Here is a 21,939-nt window from a genome sequence, read left to right as displayed (position 1 = left end):
CCTGAGCAAAAACAAATGTAAAACTGCTAATCTTACGACGTAATATCGTTTACTATTATTGAAACCGACGGCCACATGCAAACTATCTTTGTAAAAACCATCTAGTGGTTCAAGATCCAAATGCTGCAGTGTCTCATATTACATATCATTTTTGTAATCAATGTTAGTATGCATGGTTGCGAAAAAAAAATGTTAGAATTGTATTAGGTTATCTCCAATGGGGGGTTTTAAGAGAGGTTCTAGTGGAGAAGAAAAAAAAAACAGTAAAATCAAAAAAAATATAAGAGAGTCTCTAAATTAGTGTACTCGTTTATGGAATAAGAGCCCATACGTGTCACATATTCGTTGGCCAAGCAAGAAATAGAAGTAGAAAATTGTTTTTGACGAGATCAAATATTTTCTTCCTTTCTCTCTCTCTTTCGATCTCGATCGAAGTCCAGAATTTTTAAATGAAGGAGAAGGAATCAAACGCTATAGAATCATGGAAGATTGGGGTCGGATTAGATCCGAAGCGGAGGAGATTGAATCTGGAGAGGCCAATCAGAGGATATTGAATCGACTCCTAGATTAATTGGTTTGATATTTGAGTTTGTAGTCGATTCATTCGGTTAAGGTTGATGCAGTTGGAATCAGAGGCTAAGTTTCTCTTTTTAGTAGTATGAATTCGCGATTAGTTAAGGAATTAGGTTCGTTTGGATTTTGTTCGCAAATTAGGGTTGAGGGTTGGTTGTAAGAACTTTTAGGGTTCTTGCTTTGCTTATGTTCTAGTGAAGTCGACATCATACTTATTGTGTGATGGTTTAGGGTTTGTTGGTTGTTACTCTTCAGTGATAAATGTGTGGCTGTTGTAGTTTAGGTACAAACTTAAATTTGAAAACTTAAACCCACTAGGGTAAACAATGTAATTAAAAGGGTAACACTTGATAGTAAAACACAAAACACAAAACATTAATCGGATAGAACCAAAACACACAACATTAACCCTTCCTTATCCTTCTAACACACACACATAGAAATACGCTATGGATTCAGAGGAATCTATGAATCCATATCGTTTCTCTGCTGGCTTCTTCGATCTCCTACAAATTCAACACTATACACCTAACCACATTGACTCTCCATATGAGAGTCAATGTTCCGACGTCCCACATGCAGCTGCATCCCCTATTGGTAACCGTAGATCAAGGCATACATGGTTACCAGCAGATGATGTGATACTTGTCAGCGCTTGGCTAAACACGAGCAGGGATCCTATAACTTCAAACGAGCAAAGACGTGGAGCATTTTAGGGAAGGATTGCGGATAACGTTGGAAAATGTCCGAATGTTGTTGGTCGACCAAAGAGAGAGTCAAGCATTATAAGCAGCGCTGGAGTAAGATCAACGACATTGTGTGCAAGTTCGTTGAATGCTATGAAGTTGCAACAAGGGAGAAATCTAGTGGGCAGAATGAAGATGGCGTTATGAAGCTAGCACACAATGACCAAAACGTTAAATTCACCTTGGAGCATGCTTGACGAGGCTTAGATACGATCAGAAGTGGTGTGCGTCCACATATCCTAAAGGGACTGGAGTGAAAAGGACATGGGTGTGTGAGGATTGTTCCGCACACCCTTCAAGCTCCCAACCGGTGATTGATGTCGAAGATGAACTGCCTCGTCCTACTGGTGTTAAGGCTGCAAAGTTGTAGAGAGGAAAGACTAAAAAGAACATCAACACTCAAACGGATGTAGAGGGAGATGCTAAAGCTTTGTTGGCGTTTCAGATGCAAGAGGTTGAGAGGATGTATGAGATGAAGCAAAAGGATTTTGCTTTGAAAGAGTTGGAGTTTGCTATGAAAGAGAAGCATAGCAAGCATGTGATGCTTGAAAATCTAATTGCAAACAAAGATTCACTTAGTGAATCGGAAAAAGCTTCAAGAGAACAAACTTATTGATGACATGTTGTCATCAGTTTGAATCGGTATTATGTAATCGGTTTGTTGTGACGTAGATGGTTAACATGTATTAGGTTTCTTTGATGATTACTTTGTTGTGTCTTATGTAATCGTTTTCTTTATGTTATTTGGTTTTACTTATGTAATCGGTTTTAGTTTGTTATATTAACTTGAATATGTTATGTAATCGGCTTCTCTCTTGTGTTTTCAGTTTCAGTATAAAGGACAACAATGCTCTCCATTCACGGGAGTCTCCACACACAAGAGTCACCTATGAGCTTCACCACACACAATATTCTCCTGTGACCAAACAGCTTTTGTCGAATCCCACATATTTTATATGAAGTATTGTTTATATTTTTGCAGTAATGGAACAAGAGCATAGTTGCTACCACATTTTTTTTAGAAGTACACTTCTTTTGTTTTTTTGTGACACACATCACATATTTTAATAAGTACATGTTTTGTTTTTTAACTCACCATACCACAAAATTTGTAACGACACCATAAATTATAACAAGTACAAGTCTTATGAAACGTAAATGCCATTTTGGTTCACAAAATTGTCACAACAAATTCACAAACTTATCAAACATTCTCTATATTTTCTTTCCCTTTTCTTCTAAAATAGCATCTTCTTCTCACAATAATTTAGATGACACCATTGATGAACGCTTTAATCAAGTTTGTAACCAAGTTTCTGATCAAGTTTGGCAATCTCTTCTCACTCCACCTGTTTAACATCAACAACCACCCAAACCAAATATGAAGCGGACTTACACTGAAAGAAATCGTGAAGTCGGCCATGCCCACTTGTGGAACGATTATTTCAGTGAAGATGCAAAATACACTCCCAAAATTTTCCGACGTCGAGTTAGAATGAACAAGCCATTGTTCATGTGTATCGTTGAGCGACTAGGAAATGTAATTCCATTCTTTCAACAATGAAGAGATGCTACAGGACGGTTGAAGCTTTCAGCACTACAAAAGTGTACAGCAGCAATTCGTATGATGGCATATGGTTCAGCAGCTTATGCGGTTGACGAATACCTCTGACTTGCTGAAACCACAGCGTTCTCATGCTTGGGACATTTGTTGAAGCAATCATAAATTGTTTTGGAGATGAGTACTTACGAAGACCACACCAGAAGATCTTCAACGACTACTCAATATTGGATAGATAGGCGTATTTTCAGGGATGATAGAAAGAATCGATTGTATGCATTGGGAGTGGAAGAATTGTTCAACCGCATGGAACGGTCAATATACACGTGGTTCTGGCAAGCCAACAATCGTTTTAGAGGTTGTAGCATCACATGATTTCTAAATCTGGCATGCATTTTTCGGACCTCCAGGTACATTAAACGATATAAATATTCTTGAGCGCTCTCCCATTTTTGATGATACTTTAAACGGCCAAGCTCTGAAAGTTAAATACAGTGTCAACGGACACCAATACAAGTTGGCTTACTATCTAATGGATGGTATTTATCCAAAATGGTCTACTTTTATCCAATCTATTTCACTTCTGCAAACTCCAAATGAGTCTTTATCTGCTTCACATCAAGAAACTGTACGTAAAGATGTCGAGCGTGCTTTTGGAGTTTTCCAGGCTCGATTTGCCATAGTTAGAAATCCAGCTCTTCTTTGCAATAAGATAAAAATTGGAAATATTATGAGGGCGTGTATCATACTGCAGAATATGATAGTAGAAGAAGAATGGGGTGCGTACACTCAGTTTGATCAATCCGAATTCACAAACATGGAGTCCAACCGAACTTCAGAAGTGGATTTCAGCTTAGCAACAACCACGCCTTCATGTGTCTCCACTATGATGAACATTTGTTTGAGTGTTTGTGATCGAGAAAAAACATAAACAGTTGAAGATGATTTTGTTGAGAATATTTGGGCAAAATTTGGAGGATACAATTAATCATTTTCACTTTTTATGATTTGTACTTCTATTTTATGATGTTTTAATGTTTTCTATGTTTAATATTTTATGAAATGCAATAGTTTTATAAACATCAATCTTAATGTGCAATAATTTCATATTGTACTTTAATTTATTTATTTTCAAAAAAAAAATCAAATTAAGAGACTCAATATTATAACCCACCATTGGAGGGGCACATTTTAATTAGAATACCCAAAGTTATTATTCAACCAAAAATACAAATTATATTAATTAAAAAATTTTAGAACCCAAAAATATATCCCCTCATTGTGGATGCCCTTAAATACTATAAGTCCATGAATGTTTGGAAGATTTTAAATTTGTTATTGGTGGTGAAAAGTAAAAGAATCCATAATGATATGGATGCCATGTCATTTGCAAACTAGATGATAACCCGCACTTACGAAAATTTTGATTTATTAGTTAGAAAATAATATTATTATCTTTATTTGATATATTATACGTATTTAATAATTTATAAATTTAAGTTTCGTACTCCGGTTTCGAATATAGTCAGTACAATAAACTTAACGACTAACCATTATTAGGTTTTGGGTATCATTTCTTAAATTTTTAGAATTGCTAGAATAAAAAAAACTCTTATTTACTCGTGATCCGATTTACAATTTGTAGCGGTATTGAGTCAACGTAAAAAATGAATTAAAGTGCAAGAAAATTATATGAGTGGAAGGTAGAATTGAGTATAACAAAATATTTTTGTTACTAAAACTCACTGATCTGAGTGCAAAATCATAAAATTTGAATATTTATAAGTATCAAATAAGTTAATTTGTTAATATATATATATATATATATATATACTGACTGTGATGGTCCTATATACTGACCGTGATGGTCCCATCTTTTCAGTGATCCGTCGCGGACAGGTCTGCCATAGACGACATATCAGTGCCCATGCCCGCTCCGCTTAGGTTTGCGGAATAACAGGCATGCCCGCGGGCATCTTCTTCTTCTCCTCCACCAAGCTTCGTACGACCGTGCCTGTGCCGTGAACAACAAAAATGCAACTATATAACAACTATGCGTTTGAATAATGTGATGTCCCAGAACATTGAGACTCCCTCTGCGGATTAACATCAACATAGCAAAACAAGTAAAACCATAAACAACAAATGAAGATGTTTCACCTGAATTTAAATCAAATAAATAGTAAACTGAAACAATAAACCAAAGTATTAAAATGAAACATTAAACTAAAGTATTATATTGAAATGGAAAGCTGAAAACATAAATTTCAAGGTCAGGATGTCTTTTCAACCAAATCAAGCTTCATCATCAACAATTGATTGGAAAGAAGGTATTGTCTCATCTTCATCAAATTCTTCATCCTCCTCTACATATGGCAAAGTAATAGAAGAATGTCAAGATAAATATAAATCACTTAAAAGTTACACAATACCAAATTGTGAAAATTGTTAACTTACCATTTTCATATGCTTCAAAACCTTTTAACCAATTGCGGCAGCATATTAGTGTTTGAACATTTTTTGGGAGAAGACGGTTTCTGTACTTGTTCAAAACTCGAGTTCCAATACTAAAAGAAGATTCAGATGCTACTGTTGTGATTGGTATACTAAGGAGGTCGCAAGCCATTGACGCCAGTTCTCCAAACAGTTGAGAGTTATCTTTCTAATATTTTAAAATATCCAAACTCTTATACTCTATCATGTCTATAGGCGGATCATCTAGATACATTTCCAAAGAAGACTTTCTATTAGTAACAACAGTTTGTTTGCGGAAGTTAATAAAATCCTGCAAATGTATAAAACTAATTTCAGTATTTAAACAAAAGAAATTAACAAAACATGAACACTAAAAAAATGCACATTTCTCAAACAACTTAAGACATAATTAAAACAAACCAAAACTGTACCTGAACCACACAAAAAAGTCTACGTTATTGTTTTCATAGCCTACGTAATTAAATTTGCAATATAATTGTTTTCATAGCCTACGTAAAACCATAATTAGAAAGGTGAATCATAATGGTGAAGGTTAAAAAGTTGCAAATACATACAAACGTTTGAATAAGAGAGTGAGAATTTGAATACTTACATCATAATTGCCAAAACTACTTTTTTTCCTTCATTCTCATCAGTTTGATGATTAGTTTCACGTGTCTCTGTAGAAGATGATGTAAAAATGGACTTATTCACACGTGTCTCTTTATCTGAGCAGAACCCTTGTCGTTCTTTTCAAAACAATAATTGATCAGTGTTAGCTTCAACCTTGGATCAAACACTATAGTCATTGCAAAGACATAACTAACCTCTTCTCAATACTTATCAAACCTTTCTCTCATTGGAACAATCATACTTCTGATGACTTCATCTTGATTCTGTGAATTCAATATAAACCAATTCTTGATCTTTCAAACTTGCATGAAATACAAGTTTGAAGTTGGATATGTTGAGCCTCAGATCAGATTAGTGATTTCATCAAAAGGCTCCAAAAAATCACTTTGAGATTAACAAAGGCAGCTTGATACTTGAGAGCCCTATCATGCATCTTGTATGTTGAATTCCATCTAGTTTTCACATCCATAATCAAGCCCGCTTTCAACTGTAGACCAACCGCTTCAACATATTTTCCAAACAATACCTCACTTTTTCCAGAAGCTTGAACATATTTGATACTCTCTCTGATCTTTTCCAATGTATCCTCTATATCTTTCAGGCCAATCTGAACAATGATGTTGAGAATATGTGTTGCGCATCGCACATGAAAATAGTCTCCTCCACACAGCAAATCATTCCGCACCATAAGCTGATATTTCATAATAACTTGTGTTATGTCATTGTTAGTAGCATTGTCTAACATGATGGAAAACACTTTTTATCAATTCCCCAATATTTCCACTTCTAGTTGTGTCACAGGCTTTGTATACCTTCTCTATAATGGACAAGGAAGATAACATTGGCACCAGCAAGGAGGTAATTCAAATCTTTATCATGCCTACATAGTTAGACTATAAGGGCAAGCACAACACAGAGGTTCATATATATATATACGAGATTCTCGGAAGAGCAAACTCTGACTTATGCCTCCTCTCTTCTCGGTTTTATTGATGAGACATGTGAGATGCACACTTGTCTCTTGCTGAACAAGTCCAAATGCTAATCAGAGACTAAACCTTCTCAAAACACTAAAAGAAACTAATAAAGAAGCTGATGTAGAAACTATACCGCTCGATATGTTTCTCCTCGGATACTTTTTTGGTTTGGCGTGTCACATGAGAACTCTGCGTTCGTGTAGTTGATATAAATGGCGACACTAGAGGATCAGGAGTTCCACTTGGTGGAGGAACAGAACCAATAAGAGAAGTAAATCTTAACAACCTCTGTATATCTCCTTCTCTTAGATCTTTCCGAAGAATTGAAAGTGTTGAATTGGTACCACTTTTTCGTGACTTCCTCTTTTGCTGCAAGTAAAACTCTCATTAAGGAATTCAATAGAGCAATGTGGTAAGAACTAAGAGAATCTGTTTAAGTTATATGTGTATAAATTAAATAAAAAGGATATCCTAAATAAACTCCCATGGTGAAGTGTTATGTGTGCTACGATATCAACTTCCACTTTTAGAGAGCAAACAGGACATACCTGCAAAACAACAAATTTGATTGTTTAAAACATTATCGATGTAAAAGAATTGCATGGTAGAATACATCGAGAGCAATACAACGTTCTTTGACTCTAAAGTATGTTCATCATCTATGTGACAACACAAACCAATGTTATCAAACGATTCTACACAGAAAGGGCAAGCAAACTCTCCTGGAAATCATCATCTCCATCTATTTCTTCAAAGCCCATTAACATTTCTGCATTTTTTAAATACAAAAAGATCATATAAAATTACCAGAATGATCTTGCCAAAGCATAAAATAATTCATTAGACAAGAAACAAACAATATGAACGGAAAAACCAAAACTAGACTACAAGAGACAACCTTCTGCATAATGGTTACCCTTTCTAATCAAAACTCTAAAACCAAATTCCAGATTTAGAAGCAAAAAACATCTCTTCCAGTTCCAGCTCCACAAACACAACAAGTTCAACTGTTCAAGAGCACATAGGTTCATATATATATATATGTTACCCCAAAGGATACCATAAAAAAATCATAAACCAGTTTGCTTGAAGAAGCGTTAGAGGAGACCAAACACATAAGTTACCCCAAAGTTTCAAAGCTCAAATTTTAAAGTGAGGATACATTGCTACCATTTAAGTTTAACAGAAGCAGAGACGGAGCTCTCGTCACCACCGCTTGTGAACTGACATGGATCTCCTCTATTCTCCGTGAATTTACTCCTCTCTCAAAGTATGACAACCTGTCCCGCGGACCTCACTAGTCCACAGCTAGCTGCCCCAACGGACCTCAAGCTGGCCCTACAGGGCATCGGTCCTAACCCTTCACTGTGGATATCCAAATCCACCAGTAGGTTATTTGTGCACCAGGCGTTCCTCTAACACTGGTCCCCACCCTTTAACCTGCAGATCAATTGGTGACAGCTTGTCTTGTGGGAAGGTTGTTAAAGGGTGGGGACCAGGGTTCGAGGAACGTTTGGCGCACCAATAACCTACTGGTGGATTTGGATATCCACAATAAGGGGTTAGGATCGTTGTCGTGCAGGGCCAGCTTGGGGTCCGTTGGGGCGGCTAGCGGCGGGCTAGTGGGGTCCACGGGACGGGTTGTCATATAAAAATGTGCAGGTCAATTGGTGAAAGTTTGTCCTGTGGGAAGGTTGTTAAAGGGTGGGGACCAGTGTTTGAGGAACGCCTGGTGCACCAATAACCTACTGGTGGATTTGGATGTCAACAGTGAGGGGTTAGGATCGATGCCCTACAGGGCCAGCTTGGGGTCCGTTGGGGCTGCTAGCGGTGGGCTAGTGGGTTCCACGGGACGGGTTGTGATATAAAAATGTGCAAGTCAATTGGTGACAACTTGTCCTGTGGGAAGGTTGTTAAAGGGTGGGGACCAGTGTTTGAGGAACGTCTGGCGCACCAATAACCTACTGGTGGATTTGGATGTCCACAGTGAGGGGTTAGGATCGATGCCCTACAGGGCCAGCTTGGGGTCCGTTGGGACGGCTAGCGGTGGGCTAGTGGGGTCCGTGGGAAGGGTTATCATACAGAGGCTAGCCGAGAACTCTGCGATGTTGGCAATTTCGGACCACCCACATGATCGCGGTCGTGAGCGGACAAAATACGTTTGACCCGCAAACCAAACGGGTCGAGTCCGCAAGACCCGCCAACTTTTGGGCATGAAATTAAGGGCCGATGCCCGATCCGCTATGATACTTAACGGGCCATGCCCGCGGGCCTTAGGCCCAATTGACACCCTTATCTCCTAAGATAGAAAGTTTAGTCGATTTGTAGATCATATTATTATATTAAATTATATATATCAAATCCTCTCAGATTTTGTAACTAACATTGTTTAGATAGTGGAAGTTTAATAGTTTTCTGTGGATAATTATTTTTATTTTTTATTTCGAATGATCAAAATAATTATTTAAGGAAAAGTAATATTATGATGGACCATAATTATTATTTACGATTCTCTATTAAAAACATTTGTGTAGATGTTTTTGAAAAATTATGGTTAAAATTATATGTAAGAAAGATTGGGTTTCTAGTTATTCAAATATCATATGTTATAATCTAATATTAATGTTATGAATATTTGTTTTATTGATGCTATTGACGAAAGTAGTTTTTTTAATTTTAGTTGATTAAAATATGTTTATTATAAATTGAGATTTTCTGAGTTGATTATGAATAAATGTATTCTGAATTATTATTTTTGAATAAAAAAGGAAAAATTCAGTTGATATCATGATGTAAGCCTCTTCATTATTTAAATGTTAGACAATTCTTAATATATTATATAAGCAATGTGTTGAAAAATAAAAGAATTTTTTAAAAAAAAAGCAACTATAATAAGTATATCTTGACTGAAGAATATTTCATTCTAGATAGTTAGCACATGGAAATGTATAGATAGTTCCCGTGCTTTACATTTTATAATCTTCTACATTTCATTTACTTAGTTTCATACTCTGATTTAAATCCGTTTTGACTACATGATACAATGTTCAAATCTGTGATTCATATAAATTTGGTAAAATCCTAAAAATAAAACAAAACCTGTATTGAAGCGATAATGTTTAGAAATCTCGATTTAACTTTTTAATTTTTTTAGCTATATATTATATTAAATAAGATATAATATTTTTGATTGCTTAGATTTTAATAGATTGTCTCTGCGTCAATGTGCAGCGCAAACAAATCTTTGATGAATTAGATATACTATTTTTTATTTTAAAAATATAAGCAATGTTGTATTTTAGTTTTATAATATGTATTGATGTAGTACTTTTACTTAAATTATCAATCCACAATCTGCATTAATCAACTCACTAAGATTACACAAAGATGCTTAATCTATTCTTAAACAGGAATTGGTTCTTTGTTACAATCTTAACTAACTAACTGATTCAAAAATAAAAAAACAAGCCAAATCAAAACAATGCAAACTCAAAGAAACAGAACACAACCAGCAACAAACTTTAAATCAAAATTAAACAAGTGAACCCTGAGCAAGGTAACTAACTTGAAAATAGCTAATCAATCCTAGATGTCAAAGCAACAATCAAGAACAATCCTATGGCTAAGAACACTAATGCAAATCAATCCATTTCTATGATAGAGATTCCTATGCTAATCAAGTGATAATCAACTTTTTCCAAAGGCAATCACAAGGCAAGCATGCATTAAGAACAAGTCTCAATACCACTAAGCACCCTAATCATCAATTTCCATTGGCTAGGAATGCCAAGCTCTTGAATAGTTTGGTTCAAGAATTTCATCAAACACTTTTTGGGCATGAAATTCCTAAAGTCTAGAATGAACATGATCAAGGCTGATCTAGCATTATAACCACCAAACAAGATAGGAAACACAAAAATAAAGCCCTAGACATCAAAGATCAATCATTTATCTCCCTAATCTACCTAGCCCAAAGTTCTACAAGATCTACTCACTCATCATCATGATCACACAAAGGAAATAGTTTGATCTTTTTTAAATCATGATAAGAGATTATAGCTTAAGAGATTTGAAAGAGAAATTGCTATTAAAAACTTAGAAGTACTCAATCATTGAACAAACCAAGAGTAGATGAGCTTAAGAACCTTAAGTGGCTGCTAAACAAGAGATACACAAAAGATAAGTCTCCCCTTAATAGGGTTAGAGTATTTATAGGAAAATAAAAGAGAACCCGGATCAACCCAAAACAAACTAGGTCAAACCCGGATCAAAACTAAAACAAGTGTGGTGTTGGCTCCAGCAGCCATGGCTTGGCCGCTTGGTGTGGCCGCTTGGCTCCATCGGCCATGGCTTCGCCCCTTGGCTCCATCGGCCATGGCTTGGCCGCTTGGTGTGGCCACTTACTCTCCCTGATCTCCATTCGACTGAACTCCATTGGCCATCGTTTGGCCGCTTGGGCTAGACCGCTTGCTTCACTCGGACATGGTTTGGCCGCTGGACTTGCCCGTCTATAGTCCCTGATCTTGACGTCTAGGAGCTCCATCGGTCATGGCTTGGCTGATGGTCATGACCGCTTGCTTCACTAGGCCATGGTTTGGCCGTTGGTCGTGGCCGCGTGTGGCTCCTGTCTTCACTCTGGCTGTATATATGTCCACTTAAACAAGTATACCTCTTTACATGCACATCCGATTGGCCTGAAATCACCTCCATTGCAAAGCTTACACAATTTCCAATAACTTAGATGAAGAATTCTTGAGCTAAATCCCAAGGAAAGGTCTTCATACGAGTTGATCTTTGAGGGACTGCAGACTGGTTCCGAATCATCAATCATCTTGTGTGCATCCAAATGTGTGTCTTCCATTGTATTGCTAATTATTGAATTATTTGGCTCCAAAGAACATTTTCCTTGTATATCTCTACTCAAACATCTGAGATAACAAACTTGATGCAAAATGCAACCTAAACAACCTAAATGCTCATGAATATGCACAAAACAATGAAGAATTAAGCTCTAAAATTACATAAAAACACAAGATATCAACTCCCCCAAACTTATCTCTTGCTAGTCCTAAAGCAAGAACCAAACAAAAAGTGAGAGAGAGAGGTTTGGAAAAGGGATTCAGAGCCAAAAAGCACTAACAAAGGATTCAAACCACAGTCCTTAGATGCAATTCAATGGTGCTAAGATCAATCAAAGTCCTTACAAATATTTTTCTATGCTTATCACAATCATTAAAGTGTTTGGTGTGATCTTGCAAATAGAAAATAAACCAAGCTCAATTGGTTTAACGGAAAGGCTTTTTATAAAGTGGTGGTTGGCAAAAATGTTTTTGGGTGGTTTATTTCACAATCATTAAAGTGTTTGGTGTGATCTTGCAAATAGAAAATAAATCAAGCTCAATTGGTTTAACGGAAAGGCTTTTTATAAAGTGGTGGTTGGCAAAAATGTTTTGGGTGGTTTATTTCAAACAAAAAAGGAATACTAGACAGTTGTGAAACGTATCTATGACTAAGAAAAATTTGGGCATACAAAGCTTAGCTTTTGATATTCTACCCACCTAGAAGCTTTTCTACCCTTTTCCTCATCCTGCTTTTCCTTCTTTTAAACCCAAAAACTCAACTTGACTCAACTTAAACCCCTTTTCTTCTTTACTTATGGTCCTAAACTTTTGAATAAGGCTTCACTTTAAACCTAAGCTCCTTTTTTTTTACTTCTTTGAAACTTCTTTTGATGAACTCCCATTCTTACAACACTATGCTTTAGCATTCTTGTTTTATAAAACTTTTCTAGGAGACATCAGCTAGACTTTTCTTTCTCTTTTTCTTCTTAAGAGACTTAGAGCTTTTAACCAAACTTAACTATAGAGATAAATCTTTTCTTTTCTTTTGACCAAGTAATTCTTTCTTTTTGCCCCTTAATCTCTCTTGATTCCAAACCTTTACCCAAATCAAAATTTTAACTACCTATCTCTTTCAAAACCAGTCCTATTAGCTAGTTCTAAAGATTCCAAACCTAGCTAAAACAAGAGCCAGTTCTTTGTCATTCTCAATACTCTCAAGATTTCACAACCTATAGCATTATCAACAAAGAGACCTCACTCAATAAATCAACACAAGGCTTGAAAGAAAAGGTTGGGGTTCAAAGGTATGGCAAGAAATTGGGTTAAATTAAATAGAGTGGCAAATAGAGATTGTTAACCCATATGAAAGTTCCATAAGCTGGCATTCATAGTCCATAAGCAAGATAATTCAAAGATCAAATTAAAGTCCAAATAATGTAGAGATGCTGCAATGATCATGCAAGCTTTACACTAGAAGAAAATGCTTTCAAGTGACACAATGCTTTAAGCTTAGACTCTTCATTTTTTCCCAAAGATTAAACAAGCACCAATGAACTATAAATGAAGGTTGTGGGTTCAATCCTAAGCCTCTACTTCTAACAAGGTAGCTTCATTATTATCAATACAAAGTATCAAACCCATATTCTCAACACACAGAAAGTTATAAAGATTACAAACTAAGAAAATTCAGGAAAAAACAAGAACAAAACTAGATAATAATGCAATAAAGTAAATAAATCTCCAAAGGGGAAAAACTAGATTTTCTGACTCTCTCTCACTCCTAAAAAGATATTTTCTGCCTTCTTTGTGGCCACAGGGTACAAGGGGTATATATCTTGAGGGAAGGAAGCCCTGTTTTGGCTAGGTGACAAAATAGAGAGGCGGCTCGTTGTACTCGACCACAAGTGGTCGAGTGGCTTGGTCGAGTGGTCCATTCCCTTGGTGACAAACGACTGAATCCCTGAGTATTACACGGTCGAGTCCACGAGTTGCACACGGTCGATTGGTGGTTCGAGCGCATTGGTCGAGTGGTTGGTCCGTCAAGTAGCTATAGTCTTCGCTCTCGGACGATATCTGTACATTAAAACAGGGATAAATCTTTCAATACACCTCGGATTGACCTTAGACCACCGGAATTGGAAATATAACTCGATTGTCTACAACTTTGATGAAGGGTGCGGAAGCTGAATTGAAACGGAAGGTCTTCATTCGAATCAATCCTTGAGGAGCTCGTTATGAATCCGACCGTGTGCTCGACCGTGTGTCTGGTCGAGTGCCTTGTTTTCCATTCCTGATACTTCCCATCATCTTGTTTATCTCCAGTAGTAATACCAAGTCTTTCCTTATAGCCTTTTAGAGCTTCATAACACCTAATAATACTCCAAATGCACAAATGTATGCAATGCATGCTTCTAAACATTCTAAGTGCATATTTGGATAGAAATGACTATAAAACCTAAGGAATTACTACTAAACAATGCAAAAGAGAAGTATACACTATGCTTAAACATGGTAAAATATATGTTCATCAACTCTCCCAAACTTAGTCTTTGCTTGCCCTCAAGCAAACAAACAAGACATAAGTAGGAAGAGAGGTTTGAAAGTGGGATATGAGAACCTAAAACCTGTTAATAGACTAGCTAGAATCAATGTCCAAATTACTAATACTATGATAAAAGGTGAATGAGTTATACTTAATGATTTTAGACGAGCCTTTCACAACCTTAACTGATTCAAGCCTTAGACTTCCACATGCATTCAAATCAGTGATTTCCTTTAACATTCATTAAGCAAGAACATGAATCAGATTATGCAATATTTAAACTCATTTGGCTTGGTAATAAGGGTTAGAGACAAAAATGGTCTCTCTTTTGAGTGGGGCTTATCAAATACAAGGGTTCTCTCACAAAAAATGGATTGAGCTTTAGAAGAAGGTTAAAGGTAAGATCACTTAGACTCATACAATAATAGAACCTTGTCTACCCAAAGGTACCCAAAGTGTTTGCTCCTAACATTCTAGTCCCATAATATCCTAATTCTACCCTTAAGCTTCATCTTTTCTCTTTTGCCCTTTTCTCTTTTCTGTTTTTAAGTCTTAGGAGAGGTTTCTTACTGATTTCTCTAGTGGAATGGGGGTTTATTTCTTAAATGCTAAGGTTCTCTTTCTTACTTGTTTCCCAAGTCATAAAGCTTTTTTACTAGACTCATCTTTTCTTTCTTTCTTTTCTTTGACCAGAACCTTATTTAGAACTTTTACTACACCCCATTCTTTCACTTAGAGCTTGAATTTACTTTATAACACTTTCCTCCTAAGGACTTTACCCTTTTTCTTTCTCTTTTCACTCTTTTCTTTTCTTTTTGAACTCACCAAGTCCCAAACCCAGAATTTAAACCACCTAGTCCTATCTAGTTTGAAAAATGCAAACTAGAACTATACAAGGTTTTATTCTTTTCAGTTCAAACCTAACACTTTCTACCAAGCTCAATCCCAAAATAGGCCTCACACACTCAAGAATAAAAAAGGCTTGAAAGAAAGGTTGGTTATGGGTGGGGATAACTGATTCAATGGTGAAATCAGCTACTTGGATCAACAAGAGTGGTAAAAATGGGAAAGATGATCCAAATATGTATAAAGTATCCATGAGTTTAAAATATTGCACAAACTGATATTTAAAAGTCAATATTAGGTTCTTATATATAGGAAATGAGTTCAAATCAGAACATGCTTCAGTTTAGACAGAATGCAATATAGGAATTCTAGACTTGGTTCAATCTTATGCTTCTAGCCACTCAACTAGCATCAAAGTACTATTAACTTGGGCATTGATCCTAGTTTAGTGAATTCAAACAAGTTAACAAGGCTGAACTAATCATTGATCCCAAATGCAATACATTAAACATGCTAACAAGATCCTAATATGCAATGCAAACTACATGAGTACTCTGTTTTTTAAAGATTTTTGTGAAAAAATTTCAATTTTTTTTTTGGTTTTTCTATGCCATAGATGCAATGCAAATACTAATATGTTTATGCCAAAAATTTGAAATAAGAAAATAGAAAACAATGTCAAATGTCATCTCAAACCCTCCCCCAAACTTAAATTACACAGTCCCTTGTGTAAGAAAAATTTGGAAAAGGATTCAAGAATCAAGAAACAACACAAAAACAAAAAATGCAAGTGTATATACAAAGATAGAGTTGGAGTATTACTTGGGATGGGCTGAGGGTGGGATTCATTTGTTGGAATATCACCAAGTGCTTAAACTCCCTTCCTATTACCTGACCAACCATAACACTAAAGAAGACATGATCAAAATAACAAGAAACTTAAACCAATATGTACAAGGATACCTTTGGGACTTCCTCCCAAGTGAGCTTGTTTAAAGTCTCTAAGCTTGACTTTGCATACTTCTTATGGTTTGGAAGGGTCATAGAGAGGTGATGAAGTCCCCTCAGTTCTTAAAGATTTCATTGCTCCTCTTATTCCTGGGTTAATGCTAAAAGAGATGTGTCTGCTAATAATGCTCAGACCTTGCCTTGCTTTCTTTGGAGAGGGACTTATGACTTTACCATGGAGCTGCTTGATTTGCCCACTTATTTCCTCATCCTTAGTTGTTAACTCCATCACTGAATCATGTAGAATGTTGATAGTTTGAAGCTCAGATATACCACCAGAGGAAGGATTTCTTGGCTCTTGTTGTTGATGAAGCTTGGGGATGAAGTCTGGACATTCTGGGTGATTTGGTACCACTCGGTCAAGTGACTTAAGGTGCTCGGTCGAGTGGTAGGTCGAGTGACCTAAAATCTCTGTTTCTACCCCATTCACACCCTCAAAGATTTCAGACTCTGTTTCATGACCTTTCTCTTCCATCCTGAAGGTCTGCCCATCAATAGTTGGCTTCTTCTGCTCAAGCTCTTTAACTTGTGACTTATCCTTCATTTCAACATCTTTTAACAAAGGTTCATGACTCAAGACCATCAGTGCTTGCTTATCAATAGAAGCCTTGTACATTTTCAGCATTTGCTCTTTATACCGTCCTGGAAATGGCAAAGGTGGCTGATAGGGAGGAGGAATGAACCGAACCGGCTTGCTAGATTCTTGAGCAATGACTCGATCAGGCACTCGACCATGTGCATGGTCGAGTGAATGGTCGAGTGGTGTCTCAAGCTCAGTTCTCTTCTCATTCTGCACCTCTGGTTGAAGAAAATCCTCCCCAACTTAATTTTCACTGTCCTCAGTGAGCTTTAAAGGTAGTTCTTTGAGAGAGATAGATTGGGCAGTGGCAAAATCCTTGATATTGTCAATTGAGGTCCCAATCAGTTGTCTAAAAGAAGAAGATTCACTCTTGCTCTCTAGGAGAAGCAGTCTGCAAGCTAAAGCTTCAATCTTGATATTAAGGTCATTGTATGTGCAGTCCATCTTGTTATTCATCTCTGTGAGCTTCTTACTAGTTTCCATATCTCCATCAGCTTGGCCTTGTAGGGGTTGTTGAAGCATACCCTCCATCTCATGATCAATAGCAGAAGCTTTTTGGGGTTGTTGTGGAGGATAGAATGAGACCATAAACTGCTCATCTTCACAAACAACATGTACCTGCTTCTGCTGGGTTAGAAAGAGCTTATCTAGCTTCTCAAGCTTCTCATTTAAGGCTTGTAGATCTTTTCTATGCTCTTCCTCAGAATCAACACCTCCCCTTAAGCTGCTATCATATTCTTCACTATAATCTCCATCTACATCTCTACTAATTCCAAACCTCCAGCTACATCTCTATTCATGAAGCTTCCATTGGAGGTTGTGTCCAGGAGCATCTTGATCTTGGGAAGAACACCTCTATACAAACAAATATTCATTGCTGAATCCATGATGTGGGCATTGTCTCTGATAGCCTCTGAAGCGCTCCCATGCTTCACTGAAAGATTCACCATGCTTCACTGAAATCCTGAAATTTCATTCCTCAAATGTGCAGTCCTTAAACTAGTGAAGTATTTTGCAAGGAAGACCTTCTTACGATCAACCCAAGAGGTGATTTTTCCAGGAAGTAGAGTCTTCTCCCACTGATGGGCTTTATCTCCTAGAGAAAAAGGGAACAGTCTCAGCTTCAAGGCATCCTCACTAACTCCATTTATATTGGTGAGGCTACAGATCTTATCAAACTCATCAAGATGGGCAAGGGGGTCTTCAGTGGGCAGTCCATGAAATCTGTTGCTTTGAACCCTTGAGATAAGACTACTCTTGATTGTGAAGGTTGTGTTGTGGACAGTAGGAGGAAAATTCACAATTTGAAGTCGTTAGAGATTCAGACTTGCAAAGGCTGTAACTTTTATGTATACATGGTGAAATTTACGGGTTAGAGAAGAGATGCATCAGTCTATTGTAAATTGGACTATTAGGATAAGTGATTTTAGAGTTCATTGGGGGTGAAAGTTGAAGTTTTTATATGTTCTGCTTAGACAAGAGTTTCTAGATACAATCTTGTTCTGTTGGATAATAGTTTATAAGCATAGGTGTGATTGGTGTTTTGGTCTTATTTGTGCGCAGACTTAGTTAGTCCTGCAAATGTTGGGCTTCAAGAGGAAGCTTGTGTTATCGTTCAGTTCATGTTACAAATGGTTTCTATGATGATGGTTGGTCACTTAGGCAACCTCGCCCTCTGATAGTAGGATTTTCATCCAATGTATCAATTCCCTATGCAGTTGTAGTACAAAGGGTTATCAATCCAAATGGTTGTTATGCTAGCAGATGAGATATGTTCAGAACTATGCAAGTCAAGCTAAGCAATCAATGGGGTTGATCTAACAATCCTAAAATGATTAAAAGAAAATAAACAAGAACCACACGACCTAAATACTCGATGCAAGCATTCGAGTATAGGATTGGGTGGGGTGATCGAGTATGGAAGATGAGTATGAACAGCTCGAAGCAGGTGATCATGTACCTATTTGGGTAAGGGATCGAGTTGTGACTGAAAATGTAAACAATCTAAATACGAAAGCTCCTAAGGATGGAGTACTCGACTCCTAAGTGTTCCTAACAAGTATGGATGTCCTACATGCCTCAAGCAAATATTCCCTAGACAATGAATCTCTAAAATATTATTAAAACACTCTCGTGATAGAAACAATCAACCTTAATCACTTCCCTACCCAACTCTCGTTAGAGAAAATGACCTAGCAGGCAATACAAACCGATTCATTATTGTCAATAAACCCCTTACTCATCTAATCTCTTAGGCTAAGTGTGTAAATCTCTAGCACTGATTGATTCAAGCATTTCATCTACACCTCTCGATGGTAAAACACCCTAGATCTAATCTCAAACCTCTCGGTCTGTTGACAACATTAACAACACCAATCTAGAAGGGAATTTATAAAAACAAATATCAAAGCTAAGATACCCTAACCGATCAAGAACACAAAATCTTCTATCCCATCCCTAGAAACTTTACTACACTACTCAGATCTCATGGAAAGAAGCACAAAAACATAGACAAATGAGAATTGCATTGTATTAAAAATAGAGTAGAGTAGAAGAGAGTAGAATCAAGAAAACGCAAAAAGAAATAAAAATGAATCCTAACAAAGTCAAAAAAGTATTTGAGTCGCTCAAGATCTTTCTTAGAAGCTCTCGCTCTCTGGTTTGAGTGTTTTGGCGTGCTTGGGCGAGAGGAAGAAGAGGGGGTATATATATGGAAACCCATTAACCCTAGCTTCCCAGTCCTGCCGGAGGGTTTGCTCGATGAGGTGCTCGAGGATAAGTTCGGGTTGTTCTTCGGATAGGTCCTCGGATTGTTCTTCCTGCTATTGGATCCTTTTCGATCGGGTTGGTGTTCGGACTGTTTTTCCTGCTCAATAGCTCCTTCGGGTACATGCTCGGATTTGACCTTGTTTCTCCCCATTTTAGGCTCTTAAGAACATGTTTTCATCCAAAATATGCAAATGCAAGAATGCAACACCCTAAATGGCCTAAATGTCGATTCCTACATTAAATGACCTAAAAATGCTAAGGTTAGGGTAAAAACAATGCAAAATATGGACAAAAAAGATGCTTAAAACATGTAAATTAGAGAGTTATCAGACACCCAAACTTAAATCTTGCTAGTCCTCTAGCAAGGAAGTAGGGTGGTGCGGTTCTAAAATGGGACTCATGACCTTTTGAGCTAAGCGAAGGATTCAAGCTATAGTCCTTAAAGATAGTTTAATGATGCTAAGATCAATCAACATACCTACAAATATTTTCCTATGCTTATCACCATGCATCGATCTAGTTCATCCTCCAACTAAAAGTAAAGACTTGCGATTCCAAAGAACATCTCTTTCACATTCATTAAAGTGTTTGGCGAATACTTGCAAAAGGAAGGTGAATCAAGATCAATCGGTTTCAAGGGTAAGGCTTTTTGTAGGGTGGTTTTAAACAATTTCTTTGGGTGGCTTACTCTCAAAAAAAAGAATGCTAGACAGTTGTGGAAACTATCTAAGATTAAGAACAATTAGGGCCTCCAAATCTTAATTCTTGATAATCTACCCCTTTTCTCATTAACCCCTTTTTTTTTCTTTTTAATCAAACCCCTTAGAATAAAACTACCCACATCCTTGATTATAACCTTTTTTTTTTTTTTTTTATAATCCCTAAGGTCTAAACTTTAGACATCTAGCTCTCTTTCTTCTTCTCTTTTTCTTTCTTTGCTAAACTCCTAATAATAATCCTATATTATTTTTATTTTATTTTTTTATTTTCTAGGAGACTATAGCAAGATCTTTTTCTCTTGTTTTTTTTTACTTAGAGACTTAGAGCTAATTGAATCGAACCTTAGGGACTTTCTTCTTTAATTTCTCTTTTATTACTCAACCCAACCCCAAATAATCATGATAACCATCTATCTTTCAAAACCGATCCTAATAGCTAGTTCAAATTCTAACTTAGCTAAATCAAGAGCCAGTTCTTTGTCGTTCTCAATACTCTCAAGGTTTCACAACCTATAGCATAATGAAAAGGCCTCACTCAACGATTCACAACAAGGTTTGAAAGAATGGTTTGGGTTCAAGGGTAGGGAAAAACCAAATCGGGTTAAACGAAGATATTAACAAAAATGGAACGTTAACCCGAGTTTAGAGTTACCATGAGCAAGTATTCAGATCCCATAAGCAAGACAAGTTAAAGTCAGTTTAAGTCCAATAATATAGAGATGATTCAATGTTCAATCAAGTGGAGGAAGCTTTCAAAAGACACAAGGTTTTAAACAAAGATTTTTCATTTTTTTCCAAAGATTGATCTAACAACAATGAACTGTGATTAAGGGTTATAGCTTCAATCCTAAGGTTTGGCATTAAACAAGGTGGTTTTAATCATTGTCCCCTAAATGCATATGCAACAATCCTAATATGAAAATGCAACTACAGGAACACTCTTTTTTTTTTTCAAATTTTTCAAATTTTTAGGGTTTTTATGCAAATAGATGCAGACTCAAATGACAAAACTAGCATGCAAAATTTTGAAATAAGAAAATAAAACACAATGTTATATACATCCTAGGACCCTCCCCCAAATTTAAATTACACAGTCTCTGTGTAAATAAAAGTCTGAAAAAGAATCCACGAATCACACAAAATGAAATAAAACTAAATGCAATGTTATTTACAAAGGTTGGATGAATGTGGTACCTCATGGGTTGGTGAAGAAGGAGGCTGTAGCAGCCTCCATACTCGCCAACAGGTAGCCAGGGTCGTCACCGGCTTCAACAGGTGCCGGTATTCGCTCATCAGAGAGCTCGGTTATGCGCACGGACGACCTACTCGGACCAACATCCGAGGGGTTGATCGGGTAACGCGTCGCGTAGCGCATCAGGTAGGGCATCGAGTAGTACGACAGATATGGTGGGAGAGGTTCAGAATGATCACCCGTATAGCCACTGGCAGGGTGCATCGCGTACGACATCGTGTACGGCATCTGGTAAGGCGGAGGGTAAGGCCCTGAGTACTCACTCGAATGGGTGCTCGATGGGTTCATCGGGTAAGGCATCATGTACCCCATCGTTTCAGGCGTCGGATAAGCATCTGAGTGGCTTCTCCGCGATCTTTCGGATCTGGTGACATCCTCCTCGGGTTACGGCTCATAAGATGATGCTCTGTGAGGTTC

General features: G+C 37.0%; 1 protein-coding gene and 1 non-coding gene across 2 annotated transcripts; both read left to right on the top strand.

The window, feature by feature from the left end:
* The first annotated feature begins 2,879 nt into the window (after window positions 1-2,879).
* Window positions 2,880-3,811, top strand: LOC147921625 (uncharacterized). The gene is made up of 2 exons (XM_087497759.1): window positions 2,880-2,973; window positions 3,291-3,811. The coding sequence occupies exons 1-2, from the start codon at window positions 2,880-2,882 to the stop codon at window positions 3,809-3,811; spliced, it is 615 nt and encodes a 204-aa protein (XP_087353885.1).
* Window positions 3,812-17,662: 13,851 nt separating this feature from the next.
* Window positions 17,663-17,767, top strand: LOC147921624 (small nucleolar RNA R71). Its single transcript, XR_015589904.1, has one exon. It is a non-coding gene; the product is annotated as a small nucleolar RNA R71 (small nucleolar RNA).
* The last annotated feature ends 4,172 nt before the right edge of the window (window positions 17,768-21,939 follow it).

Source organism: Camelina sativa, chromosome 18 (assembly GCF_030686135.1).
Source record: "Camelina sativa cultivar CO46 ecotype springtype chromosome 18, ASM3068613v1".
Lineage (NCBI taxonomy): Eukaryota > Viridiplantae > Streptophyta > Magnoliopsida > Brassicales > Brassicaceae > Camelina > Camelina sativa.
This window is presented reverse-complemented; position numbering and strand designations above follow the sequence as displayed.

Coding starts and splice junctions, on each gene's coding strand:
- LOC147921625 (XM_087497759.1), top strand. CDS start 2,880: ATGAAGAGATGCTACAGGACGGTTGAAGCTTTCAGCACTACAAAAGTG. Junction 2,974..3,290: donor ATGGTTCAGCAGCTTATGCG/GTTGACGAATAC, acceptor TCGGACCTCCAG/GTACATTAAACGATATAAAT.